Source organism: Eubalaena glacialis, chromosome 6 (assembly GCF_028564815.1).
Source record: "Eubalaena glacialis isolate mEubGla1 chromosome 6, mEubGla1.1.hap2.+ XY, whole genome shotgun sequence".
Taxonomy (NCBI): domain Eukaryota; kingdom Metazoa; phylum Chordata; class Mammalia; order Artiodactyla; family Balaenidae; genus Eubalaena; species Eubalaena glacialis.
Window position 1 is genome coordinate 117,400,543 of NC_083721.1, and position 13,334 is coordinate 117,413,876.

General features: G+C 37.0%; 1 protein-coding gene across 1 annotated transcript in view; it reads right to left on the reverse strand.

Moving 5' to 3' along the window:
- The window catches only part of SUCNR1 (succinate receptor 1), a 52,790-nt gene extending 40,059 nt beyond the window's left edge, over positions 1–12,731 (reverse strand). Inside the window, exon 1 of the mRNA XM_061192762.1 lies at positions 12,669–12,731. Coding sequence (XP_061048745.1) covers positions 12,669–12,731 — 63 coding nt within the window. The remainder of the gene's footprint in view (positions 1–12,668) is intronic.
- Between the last annotated feature and the right edge of the window lie 603 nt (positions 12,732–13,334).

Here is a 13,334-nt window from a genome sequence, read left to right on the forward strand (position 1 = left end):
CGGTTCAATGCTTGGATCTCCACTTTGTGAAGTGTTGAAAGGACAATTTTAAATACAATCTAACCTTACTTAAGCAAACTCATGAGTACTTCTTCTTAAAAATAAAATACGAAGAGAAAGGCACAGTTTATTACTCTTTCCCATCATTTAAAGAAATTTCAGATTGGGGCAGGGAATTGAATCTATTATATTATTATTTCTATATTATTTTTATTATTTCAGTTTGTTTTTTTTCTTTATCTAACTTGGTCCCTATTTCAGATTTGATTAAACATTGCCATCTTTGCCTCAATATTTAGAATAGAACAGTCTTAATTCTTTACAAATAATTGTTTATGATAATTGTGTGCCCCAAGTCTTCATGCATATGTTTGTGTAATTGAGTGTGTGGGTGGCAAAGAGTGTAAATTGTGTAACTAGAGTAGGGTTCATGCTAACTTCACTTGAATAATAAGCATCTAATTGTTGCATATTTGTTCTTATGACATTGATAACCAAAGCTATGATTTATTTGGTGTTAATTCTTAGATTCATATAGAAATCTATAAACCTTTTTATAATGTCCCACTTTGTGACTGATTTTACAGCAATATATTTACAGAGACAGTTGGGATTGTATATACAAAATGTTTTCCCTTCAGCATTACAGGACCTTGATTTATGATCTGTTATTTATTTTCTGGAGAAAATGTACTTTGCCTTATTGGCCACTATTTTGTACTGTGCTTTTAAACTTCCTTCCCTTTAGCCAATTGAAAACTCAGCTTTCCCTTATCATTTTTAAATAACTTTGTTAGGGCACATAACACATTTTGCTGTATAAAGTTACTTTATTATTTCCATTGTTGAAGTTCTAGAGACCTCTCAGAGAGAGAACATCATTGTATGCTCTCTCTATCGTCAATAAATATCACCTGAAATAAAAGGAAGCTCTATTAAATCATGATTGAATGATTGAATGATGTTTGAATCATGTTTGAATGTTTGAATCTGATTGAATCATGTTTCTTTTTCTGTTTCATATTTATTAAAGTATTTTCCTTTTTCTCTAAGTTTTAGAATTAAACTCTTGGATATATTCATCAGGAGTTCCAAGGGACATATGCTGATAAGATGAGAAAATATGGTTGATTGAGAATTAACTATTACATTTAGCAGTGTGGAGTCATTGGTGATGTTTCCAAGAGTATTTTGGTGGATTTATGAGGTAAAACACAGAGTGCAGTGATATAAGAGAGGATAAATGGAGAGGAATTGGAGCCTAGCATTAACACTTTGGAGAATTTCTCTATGTTTTAATCCCTCATCTAACCACTGACTTTCAAAACACCTTGTGTCTCAAACTCCAAGCTCACCTCGTTTTCTATGGCCAGAAGAAGCTTGCTTCTCGTGAGATCTGCTACTGAAACCCAGCAGGACACTGTGGGGCTCCTAGGCCTGGAAGCCTTTCTGTATCTCCCATTTCTTACTTAGGCTTCAGCCTCTATGACCTTCCCTGATCTCCAAAGGGCAGGTTCAAACAGTTGTTAATCAGGGAAGGGAGGGGATGCAGAGACAAGGCAGGAGCCGTCAAGAAACAATAGGGCAGCCTTGGGGCAGGGTTCTGGTTCCACCTCAAGGTGTACACATAACAGTATCTCTGAGCACTTCTACAGAAGTAAAAAGCCCCACCAAAAGGAAGATGTTAACTACTTGATAAAGCATTCTTCATCCCAGAGACAGTCACAGTTTGGTAACTTCGAGAACCACCTGAGGCCAGATTAAAGAGTACCGGCCTTGCACACACCCTGATCCTTATCAGCAACTCTGCCCTTGAACCATTGCTATAAAACTCCTTACCAAATCCCCCTGGGTTGGGACACATAGTTTTGAGGCCATTAGCTCACTGTGTCCCCCTTTGCCTGGCAAAGCAATAAAGCTATTCTTTACTACTTTACCCAAAACCCTGTCTCTGAGATTCAATTTGGCACCAGTGTACAGAGGTCAAGTTTTTGGCATCACTACTTCAGCTTTTTCTTTTTTCTTTTCTTTTTGGCTGCACTGTGCAGCCTGCAGGATCCTAGTTCCCCGACCAGGGATCCAACCCGCGCCCTCAGCAGTGAAAGAGCGGAGTCCTAACCACTGGACTGCCAGGGAATTCCCTACTTCAGCTTTTTCAACTCTTTTTATCTTCCAAAAATTTATAGAGCTCTGTTTTCTCCATTTCTGTGATCTTTTTCTTACAAATTTACATGATGCAATTCCCTCATCTCATTTTAGTGGTGTTTCATGAGCAGGCAGAGGAATTGTATTTGTTCAATACTCTGTTTAAGGAGAAACAACACAGATTCTTAGGGAAAGTTTGTCACCTCATCCAAATCCTGTATTGAATGAAAATCAGTTTACTAAATTTACTTTTAGGATAAATTTAGCATTTATTTTCACCCTAATTTTTATTTTTCTAGACCTAAATAAATAAAAAGTTTTAAATTGAAATTATATTCTCATTCACTACATTTAGAATTTCTCTTTAATACCGTATTTGGTGTATAATCTGAAGAAGGAATCATTCAGTTTCAGAAAGGTAACATTAAAGATCATAAAGCCTACCTCAAAGCCAAACTTTCAGAAAAATAAAGAATAATACAAATTTATTTATTATGAATTGATTAATCTTATAAAATATGTGAATAAAGTTCATTTAAAAACTCTTAAAGATACACACCAGAAACCAAAGGATACACACATATTATTTAATAAGCTTAAATTTCTGTGGTTGTAGAACAATTCAGTATAGTAATTTAATTTAAGAGAACTGATAAGGAATAGATTGAATGATACAATGGAGTTTATGATATACAGGAGCAGAATTTCCCATGCTAAAATATGTCTCTCTGGCATATTAATTGTTTTAAGTTGTTTTTTCTTCTTTCTTTTCTGAGAAACAGCAGACATGGGAAGGACTCTGAAAAACCAAATAGGAGTTGCTATTTTGTAAGAAAAATTTACATTTGTAAAGGAAATCTCCATTTGTAAGGGTGTCTCCCTCTCTGTATCTGGAAGAGAAGGATGACAAAATCTAGAAATTCTTAACAACGAGAAGGCAAGGACATCAATCTGCATCACAATCCCCCTTGTTTACTGTGCTTTTCTTGGTAACCTCCCATAACTGACTCTCTCCACCCTCAACATCCTCTTTTGTCTGTAGCTGAGGATAGTATTTAAAGTGAGGGCTTTGGACAGTTTGGCTAATGACTCAGTGTTTCTGGGTATCTCCCATGAATACGTGTTATTAAACTTTTGTTTGATTTTCACCTGTTAATCTGTCTCATGTCCATTTAATGTGTAGACCAGCCAGAAGAACCAATAAGTGTAGAGGAAAATTTCTTTTCTCCCGGTATGATCAGGCCATTCAAGATCGCTGTTCGCTTGCACTCAGTACATCGCCTTGCTCGATCAGTCCCTGCTTCACCTACACCCTACTCAACCTGACTGACCTTCCCTCTTCATCACGGAGCCTAATCAGTAAATGCCTACATACTTGCTCCCAGCCCCAACTAGTAATTGTTCTAATCTTTAGCTCAGAACATCTCCACCATGATAGCTTATCAAAGGGGCAGTGATGGTTGTGCTTGTCCCTGCTGGTTTCCCTGGTAGCCGATGAGCCAACCTGACATCAATTCCCCCTATAACTAGTAACCTCCCCTCCCCGTGCCCCCGTAGTGAAGACTGCTGCCACGTCCCGCCCACCTGCCCACCTGCTGCACAAAGTAGGGTGTCACTCCATGGACCTTGCTTCAGACATGTAAGATCCCACTATCTACTAAACCATTGATGCCGCTGCCACTGACGCCAGGCTCTTTCTTCCAACTCAAGGCTGGGTAAGTACAGGGCTTGCAGGCCTGTGGGGTGCAGCCCAACCCCCCCCAACATAAAAATGGTGAAAATGGTAAAATTATAACTTTACAATTTGATACGATAGTTTTGTTTTAAACACCATAGAAATCAAGTATACAATGAGATAACTAAAAGACAGAAAAATAGAAATATAATAGTTTGTTTAGCATTCCACTTCCAGAATACTGAAGGTCATGTAACCAATAGATCAAAATATTACTCTGATCAGTTAATAAATTGAATGGACCGACGCAGGAAAACAGCTGATGCCAATAAAGCACAATCATTTTCTTTTCATTCATTAAAATCATTAATAAACATTATTCATATTCTAGCAAGAAACATTTCCTTTTGTATACTCTTAATAGGCAGAATTCTAAATGCTACAGAGTTTCTGTGAAATTTGGAAACAAATGCAAAGATACATAAAAAATTATTGATATCGCATTGCAGTGTTCAGTGACATCACATGGTACGTTCAATGTGTTGTTATTATTAGCAATACAGAGTTCAAGATGCTGTGCAAAATTATAGTGAACACAAAGCATTTCCCTAAACCATACAGGTGCATCTGTGATGTGCTACCTCGTATGATGTGTCTCCCATTTTCACTGAATGAAACTTCATTTTTAGCATATTCCAGAGACAAAATAAGTAGTTTCATTCTGTTTAAAACAATTAAACGTTATCTATGTTTCCAGACTTTATGGCCAATCTGTGTATTCTCATTCCACAGTACAATGAAATCAGAACAACAACACATTATGAAATAATGGAAAAAGCATTGGCTCTGGAGTTTGTAAATCTGGGACTGAGTCTTTACTGCACTGATGTGGGTTTTTCACCTCTAACAGCCTAAGATTTTTAATCTGTAAAATAAGGTTGCTAGAGTGTCAAATCAGATGTCATAGTACAATTGAAATACTTTTAGACAATAAGATACTATAACATTGTTCTTATAACTGAAAATTTTTAGCATCTTATCAAATAATGCTTTGATTGATAAAAAGTAAATGATAAGTAAAGCATGTTAGAAGACTTCTTACAACCACAAATACAAGTCTACTGTGGAAAAAAAAAATCATAACAAAGTTTACGTCTGTGGCTATGGGCTAGGAGTCACTGAAGAAGGAGCATAAGGAAACTTTTTGAGGGGTGCTAGCAATGTTCTCTATCCTGTTAGGATAGGATTTGTCTAGGTATACACATTTGTCAGGACTCAGTGGATGATATGTTTAAGATTTGTGCATTTCATTATATATATATATACATATATATATATATATGTCTCAAAGAAAGCAAAAACAAAAATAACTACTGTACTCTGGTTAGTGAAATGTATGCTAAAATGTTTAGGGGTGGAATGTACTGACGTCTGCAACTTTGACATGCATTAAAAAAATTGGATTGATGGAGTTGATAGAGAATGGATAGATGAATAGGGAGCTAATGAAGCAGATGTAATGAGATATTTATTGTCAAATCTAGGGGGTGGGTATATAAGTATTCACTATAAAATTTTTTCACCTTTTCTGTACATGTGAAAATTTTTACATTAAATGTTGAAAAAGAAAGGACAAAAAGCTAAAAATAAAAACATACCATTTCACAGAAGGTATGCCTTGTCTCCTTCCTTAAGGGGTAATGTATTGACCTAAATGTCTATATTTGTAAAGCATATACAATGTAACTACTACCACTCAGTCTCCCACTAAAGAAACCCAGAAAAAGGAAATATATTAAAAGAGCAAAACTAGACAAAATTGAAAGCAAAGGAAATCAAGTTATTTGAATTTTCAAATAGACAAGGTATAGCCTAATTAATGAAAGACATGATTTGTCATTAATAGAGAAGGGTTGCTTATACATTCTCAGCTGAAATAATATATTATATTTCAATAATACAAATTTTTAAAATTTCCAACTGGAAATGGAAAACTTTTATACTTAAAAATATAAAATGGCAAAAATGATAATATCAAATATCTCTGATAATATCAAATAGAGACTATGACAGGAACCATAAAAGAGGAATTAATGAGGAAAAAAGGAAATAACTTCAAAATTAAACTACATGGAATTTTTCAAAATTTTCTAGTGATGAATAATTTTTATGCTACTGATATTTCTTCAAATATAAAAAGCATGGTTTATTGTCTGGTTTCTTATATCAAGAACTTAAAAATATGGTTTTTCTTCCCAGTTTTGACAAGAGCAAAACTGAAAGGAAAATATTAGCACTAGTGTATTATGAAGATACATAGATAGAGCTGAAATTAAATCTTAGGGAATAGTTTGAAATTTTAAAAAATAAAGTACTGAAAAATATCTTAGAAAATAGCATTTAGTTTCTAGCCTGTTAAAAATTTCATTTGGAAAGTGACTTAGGAAAAAATATATTAAGTCAACATATTATTTGAAAAAAAGAAAAAAAGTAGTAAGTAAAATTAGGTTCTACCTCTGAACATGCAAAGAAGGCTTTGGATAATGTGCTATCTACCTCAACAAAATCGTAAACTTTTGCAGGGCAATGTGTGAAAAAGCCCACTCACACACTTAAGAAATTCTGCTCACCTCCAGGCCCTGCTGAGCAAGTAAGTCCTTATTCTGAAGTTTTGTTAAGGGGCAGCTGTTCGTGGTTTGACCTTTGGTTTAAATGGCCTGGTTTCAAAAGCAAGCACAACAATCAGAAAATGAGGCAGCCTCAAGAGCAGAAGCCAGCACATATATCAAGATTTTCTATGAAGTTAAGGCCGTTGCTGTGTCATTCATTCAATTTTAAATCAGTCCAGAACAAGAAGAGGACCCTTCTCTGGGAGAGAGAGAGACTGTGTCCCCAGTTGCTGTTACCTTCGTATTTCCATGATTTCTTGCTCTGTACATTTCTTGCCCTTGGCTTTCTATGAGACATTCTTTGTACTTTCTCTCCCCCATTTCTTCTCCACTGACTGCTCTATTATTTAGCAGGCTTGAGTGTGTTTCCTTTACTTTAAACCAAAGGAGCCCCAACTAAACAGAATGGATAAGAATTAGGGAATTCCTGGTGGTCCAGTAGTTAGGACTCCACACTTCCACTGCAGGGGCATGGGTTCGATCCCTGGTGGGGGAACTAAGATCCCGCAAGCCATGTGGCACTGAAACCGTGCACCTCAGATTGGGACTTGAACCCACGTGCCGGGACTCAAACCGGGCCAAATCCCAGATTGGGACTTGAACCCATGAGGCTGGGACTCGAACCCAGCCAAAACCCACAGTCTTCCAACTGAGATCACACACCTGGTTTCAGGACTTAATGAAGCTCCGGTTCTTGATGTCTCATTGCAGAAAGAATTCAGTGAGACACAAAGTGATAGGTAAGAAGTGGGTTTATTTAGAGAGAAACACACTCCATAGACAAGAGTGTGGGCCATCTCAGAAGGTGAGAAAGCACCAGGGTATGGGGTTGTCAGTTTTTATAGGAGTGGGTAATTTCACAGGCTAATGAGTGGGAGGAGTATTCCAGCTATTTTAGGAAGGGGTGGGGATTTCCAGGAATTGGGCCACTGGCTACTTTTTGATGCTTATGGTCCGTCTTGGAACTGTCATGGCACCTGTGGGTGTGTCATTTAGCTTGCTGATGTGTTACAGTGAGCGTATACTGAGGCTCAAGGTCTAGTGGAAGTCGACTTGTTCGCCATCTTGGACCCATTTGGTTCTAATCAGTTTATGTCGTGTCCTTGGGCTATGTCATTCTTTCAAAGGTTGTGCCCTGCCTCCTTCCCTCCTGTTTCAGCGTGGCCAAAAAGAAAGAATGAAAGAAAGAAGGAGTACAATTCAATGGTTTAAAATAAAAAAGAATGAACAAAAATTAATTAATTATTATAAACTTGAAGTGCCTGACACATAAGAGCAGATTCAATATTTGCTGTGTAAATAAATAAATTATAAGATAGAACATCTGTAATTGATTAAAATTCCAATGAGGAAATAATCCACCATTTCAGACATGTTTTTAAAATGATAAAGATATGGAGAATGATTAACTTTGATTTATATTTTATTCAGTAATAAATTATAGCTAGGCCCAAAAAAATAAACATTTTTTAAAAAGTTTATTGGGCTTCCCTGGTGGCTCAGTGGTTGAGAGTCTGCCTGCCAATGCAGGGGACACGGGTTCGAGCCCTGGTCTGGGAAGATCCCACATGCCGTGGAGCAACTGGGCCCGTGAGCCACAACTACTGAGCCTGCACTTCTGGAGCCTGTGCTCTGCAACAAGAGAGGCCGCGAGGGTGAGAGACCCGCGCACCGCGATGAAGAGTGGCCCCCGCTTGCCGCAACTGGAGAGAGCCCTCACGCAGAAACGAAGACCCAACACAGCCAAAAATAAATAAATAAAATTAATTAAAAAGTCATTTAAAAAAAAAAAGGTTGTTAATTCTGCTTTTATGAAACAACTCTAAAAGCTTTAGACTCTACATCTGAATACAAGTTGCAATTATATGACATAGTTATGGCAGTTTCAATTTATCAAAAATAAAATATTTGGTGAAATAAATTATCTGAGGGCAGATATATATTCTATTAAATGAAATAAGGATAAAATTATGACTTTTTCCATTCTTCTTAACAGTAGGGGGAGAACCTTTGTATACGCAACTCTGTTACCTATGTAAAAATTCTGCACATTGGATTTTAAAATACAAAGTTAACCTAAATATCATATTTTCAGAGCTCATTTTCATTGCAGATTTAGCATATTGTTACGCAAAAAACAATGGATATTCTCTTCATAAAAATCGACATATTATTTGTGAAGACTTTAATATAGACTTGTTTGAATATAATCACTTCATATTTTCTCATTCCATGAACTGATTCAGGAAGTATTTATTTAGTTTTTAAGTACAAAACCCTGTGATGGCACCAGAGAGGAATACAGAAATGAAAACTGGGTGAACTACTACTAAGAAAAAGGAGGATGAAATTGTCACTGCAAATAAGTAAGTAAAGTTCTTATTGGAGAATTAAAGGAAGAGGATACAATTTTGAATTGAGCCTTGGAAAATGAAATGGATTACGTTCAGCCAAGTGGTGTTAATTGACCAAAGACTTTGGGCATAACTTATTTTTATCAAGTTTTATCATTTGTTTCTGGAAATGGAATTATATATTGATCAGTGGTAGACTTTGGAGGCAAACAAAAAATGGATCTTAAACACTCAATGATTGATAAAACTGAAGATAAAACAAGCAAACTAAACACAGCTCTGACTTTAGGCTATTACTGTTAGATTTTAGTAAACTTGGAAACAACAGGAAATTCCAAACTGCACATTTTTGCCAAATCTTATTGTGTTTAACTTATATCCTTAAGTTGCTCTGAGTCTTACATAATAGTTTGTGTACATTAACAGCCAATTGACTTGGAGCGAACACGGTGAGACAACAGCATATTAGGAAAAAGGAATGATAAGGACAGGTGCAGAGCACAGAGTCTTTGGAGGATCAGATCTGTTGTGCCTCATGCAGTAAGTACTGAATACACTCCACTCCAATCTTGGGAGGCGTAATGGTCTAAGCTGAGTCATCTCGGAGCTTGATATGAAATTCACATTTTTCTGTATGAAGGGTCTGAACTATCACCATTCTTGGCCTTATACTCAGCTCTCACCCTTTGTTTCCCAAGTATGGTCCTCTTACTGATGGCAAGACACCACATGATTGTAGGGGTTACCATGACATCTGCTCACATACTGAGAAAGATTCAGTCCCTTTTCAACCTTTGGGAATACATCAAGAAGAAAGCCTGATTTTAATATTTTAAAGAATATTAAGTTTTTAAACAATTCTTTAACATTTACTATTGCCCTTTTTAAAGGGGGGGCTATGAGGTGTCAGGCTCAGAGCATTGACAGGCAAGAGTATTCAGATAGTATTTATTAGTATTCTATGTTCATTACATTCATGAAAGGTGATATTGGTTTACTATTTATGATGTAATATGAAGTTTATTTTTTTTAAAAATTTATTTATTTATTTATCTATTTTTGGCTGTGTTGGGTCTTCGTTGCTGCACGCGGGCTTTCTCTAGTTGCGGTGAGCGGGGGCTACTCTTTGTTGCGTTGCACAGGCTTCTCATTGTGGTGGCCTCTCTTGTTGCGGAGCACGGGCTCTAGGTACATGGGCTTCAGTAGTTGCAGCACGCAGGCACAGTAGTTGTGGCTCGCAGGCTTAGTTGCTCTGCGGCATGTGGGTTCTTCCCAAACCAGGGCTCAAACCCGTGTCCCCTGCATCGGCAGGCGGATTCTTAACCACTGCGCCCCCCGGGAAGTCCCGAAGTTTACTTTTTTTAAATAAATTTATTTATTTATTTAATTTTTGGCTTCCTTGGGTCTTCGTTGCTGCACGCGGGCTTTCTCTAGTTGCGGAGAGTGGGGGCTATTCTTCATTGCGGTGCACGGACTTCTCATTGCGGTGGCTTCTCTTGTGGAGCACAGGCTCTAGGCACACAGGCCTAAGTAGTTGTGGCATGTGGGCTCAATAGGTGTGGCTCGCGGGCTCTAGAGCGCAGGCTCAGTAATTATGGCGCACGGGCTTAGTTGCTCCGGGGCGCCTGGGATCTTCCCGGACCAGGGATCGAACCCGTGTCCCCTGCATTGGCAGGCAGACTCTCAACCACTGCACCACCAGGGAAGTCCCTGAACTTTACTTTTTAAAAATAAATGTATTTAATTTACAAATAGTTAATTATTAAGAAACATTAAGAAAATAGTATAGTTTTCACCTAGATATGGCAAAATTGCGAGGATTTTACACAAATTAGTGACGTGTTGAGCCATTGCTCTGAGCTGGGGGAGAAGCTGTGAGAGGGTGTGCTGTCAGCTAGAAGTCCCATAACAGAAATTAGAGGCCCCTTCTCTCCATGTACCTTTGTGGGGGAGGAAGAATTCTCCTCTACCCTTCCAGGTTCTTCTGGCTGGTCTAAAAATTAAATTGACATGAGACTGATTAACAGGAGAAAATCAAACAAAGTTTAGTAACATGTATATATGGGAGAGACCCAGAAGAACTGAGTAAAAGTCACCAAAATGGCTAAAACCCTCACCTTAAATATCATCTTCAGCTAAAGACAAAAGAAGGTGTTGGTCATCGTGATTTGGGACTTCAAAGGGGAGAATGGCAATTCACATGGAGATGGAAAAGCAAATGTTTGGTAAATAAATGTTTGCTGGGCCCTGCAGAGACAGTAGGACACTGAGGGAACTCTAATCACTAGGCCCCGCTGAGTTTCCCTCACCACATCTAACCCATATTCTTTGCAGAGATCTCTGGTGATAGCTCTCTGTTCCAGGAACAGGCCCTCTATCTAAATTGTTTTAAGGCAGTAAGGGGGAAAGTCACAGTTTCTTCCTGACTCTTTTGGGCCTTGATTGTTTTCAGCCTGAAATAATCGGCATGCCAGACACATTTGGGGGTGGCAAGTTGGCACGTTTTGTTTGCCTACACCTTCAACTCAGTTTATGAAATAGCGATCTCTCTAAGTTGATGTTCGGCAATCGTGTTCATGATAGATGGCTTCAGGAAGGCAAAGCCAGCTGTTGCTTTTAATCCTGTGTACTATGAAAGCAGGGACAGAGATGTTTGCTTTCTCTTCTATTTGTGTTAGCGCCACGATAAAATATGACCTTTTCTGCTGTTTGTCTTTGACCTTGAGGTCACGTGCATCTTTTCTACAAAGTTGCTCAAGCTGGTTATTTTTCCATTATTGGTAAGAGAAAAGAGGCAGATCCAATATAGATGTGCAGTTTTTGTTTTTATCTGAATTTTTGTTTTTATTTTAACTGTATTTGATAAGGAATGAATATATAGGGCTATAAAGATTCTTTTTTTAGGACTAAAATATTTCTCTTTATGGAAAAAAATGCATCGCTTTTGAAATTTAAATGATATTTCATTATTAACTAGAAGTATATCCCTTCTAATCTACACAGAGTAATAAAACATATTATGTGACTAAGAAAGAAAGTAATTGTAGAATATAGTATGTTTTATAATAAAATGCTTATTCAGTTATGAATTTTAAATCAGTTATAATCGTTTAATGAAAAATTTTAACCATTAAATATTTTGATAACAGACTCATGATTGTGTTATACTCGAATTATCAGACCAAATTAAAGAAAACTCAAATAATCACATCAGGAAATACTATCAGTGTAGTCATTGAATAGTTTGGTAGCTAACTATATTGACTTTTAAAAATAAATGCTGTATTTGACAAGTTTTAAATACGGCTTTTTTAAATGATCTTAACAAATTTGTGGCTCTTGAACTATTTGTTAGTGGAGACAGAGTTGGAACCTATCGTTTTTATTTGTAGAATAAATAAACATGTTTATTATTAGTTATAAACAAACATGTGCTAGAAGCCCAATAGATATTATTTTTATTTACCACCTATTTCTTTCCTCCTGGAGTTATTTCAGTTGATTAGTCCAAGTATTCTGAACCATCTTTTCCTTTGGAGTATGTTCATTCCGAACCTCATCAGCAACCAACCTGTCTCTTGATCAATTGCTCTTACTATTGTTTAGTCCATTCATTCATAACCTCATTTTTGCAACAGCTCAATTATTTTAAAGCCTTCCTGGAATGACTTGTGTGCTTGGGGAGTGTATTTCCTTGAAACTTTTAACATTCTTTGCTTAAGTATCACTGATGTCACAAATATGTTTTGGTTTCTTGCCCTTTGCTTTCCCTCAGAATTCATGACATCCCTTCCCCCTACCACACCAAGGGGCACCCCAGATTACCATCATTATGCTAGAAATTTCAGCCAGCACTTCCTGGAGGTTGTCAGTTTTCTTCACAAACATTATTGCGGCTTCGCTTTAGACATCACATGCCTTATAGTCTTCTAAATTGGTTTGCTTCTTTTGAAATGCGTAGAGGAACTGAACACCCAAAAATAATAGAGAAAAATCAATTTGTCTTTCTTTTGCAGTGCGCTGCCTTCCTCGGTAGTTCCATTTAAAGTAAGTGAATATCAGATTTTAAAATTAAATATTAAATGCTGAAAGGAATTTAAGAAATGTTTCTCAGATTTGAGCACTGAGTACCGTCAAGAGTACCTTTGAAGACTACAAAATTCTTAGACTATATATTGAGAAACTGTTTCTTACAAATTCAAAGCCTCTGCTTTATGTTTTGGCTTCATGGTGGTGCCCAGACATAAGGTGGTCATCTAAATTATCCACAGTTTGCATGTAGATTTACATTATCAAAATTACAAAAACAAAATACTTAAAAATACTCCTGGAGGACTTGTGGACACTTAAAAATAGATACGTAGATCTCAGTTTGAAAAATACTGACCAGCTCCTACACTATGATTTCACAAGTGAAAAAGCTAAGTCCAGAGAGGTGAGGGGGCCTTGTTCAGGGTCACCAAAGAGTTAACGGCATAAGGCTTGGTAAGA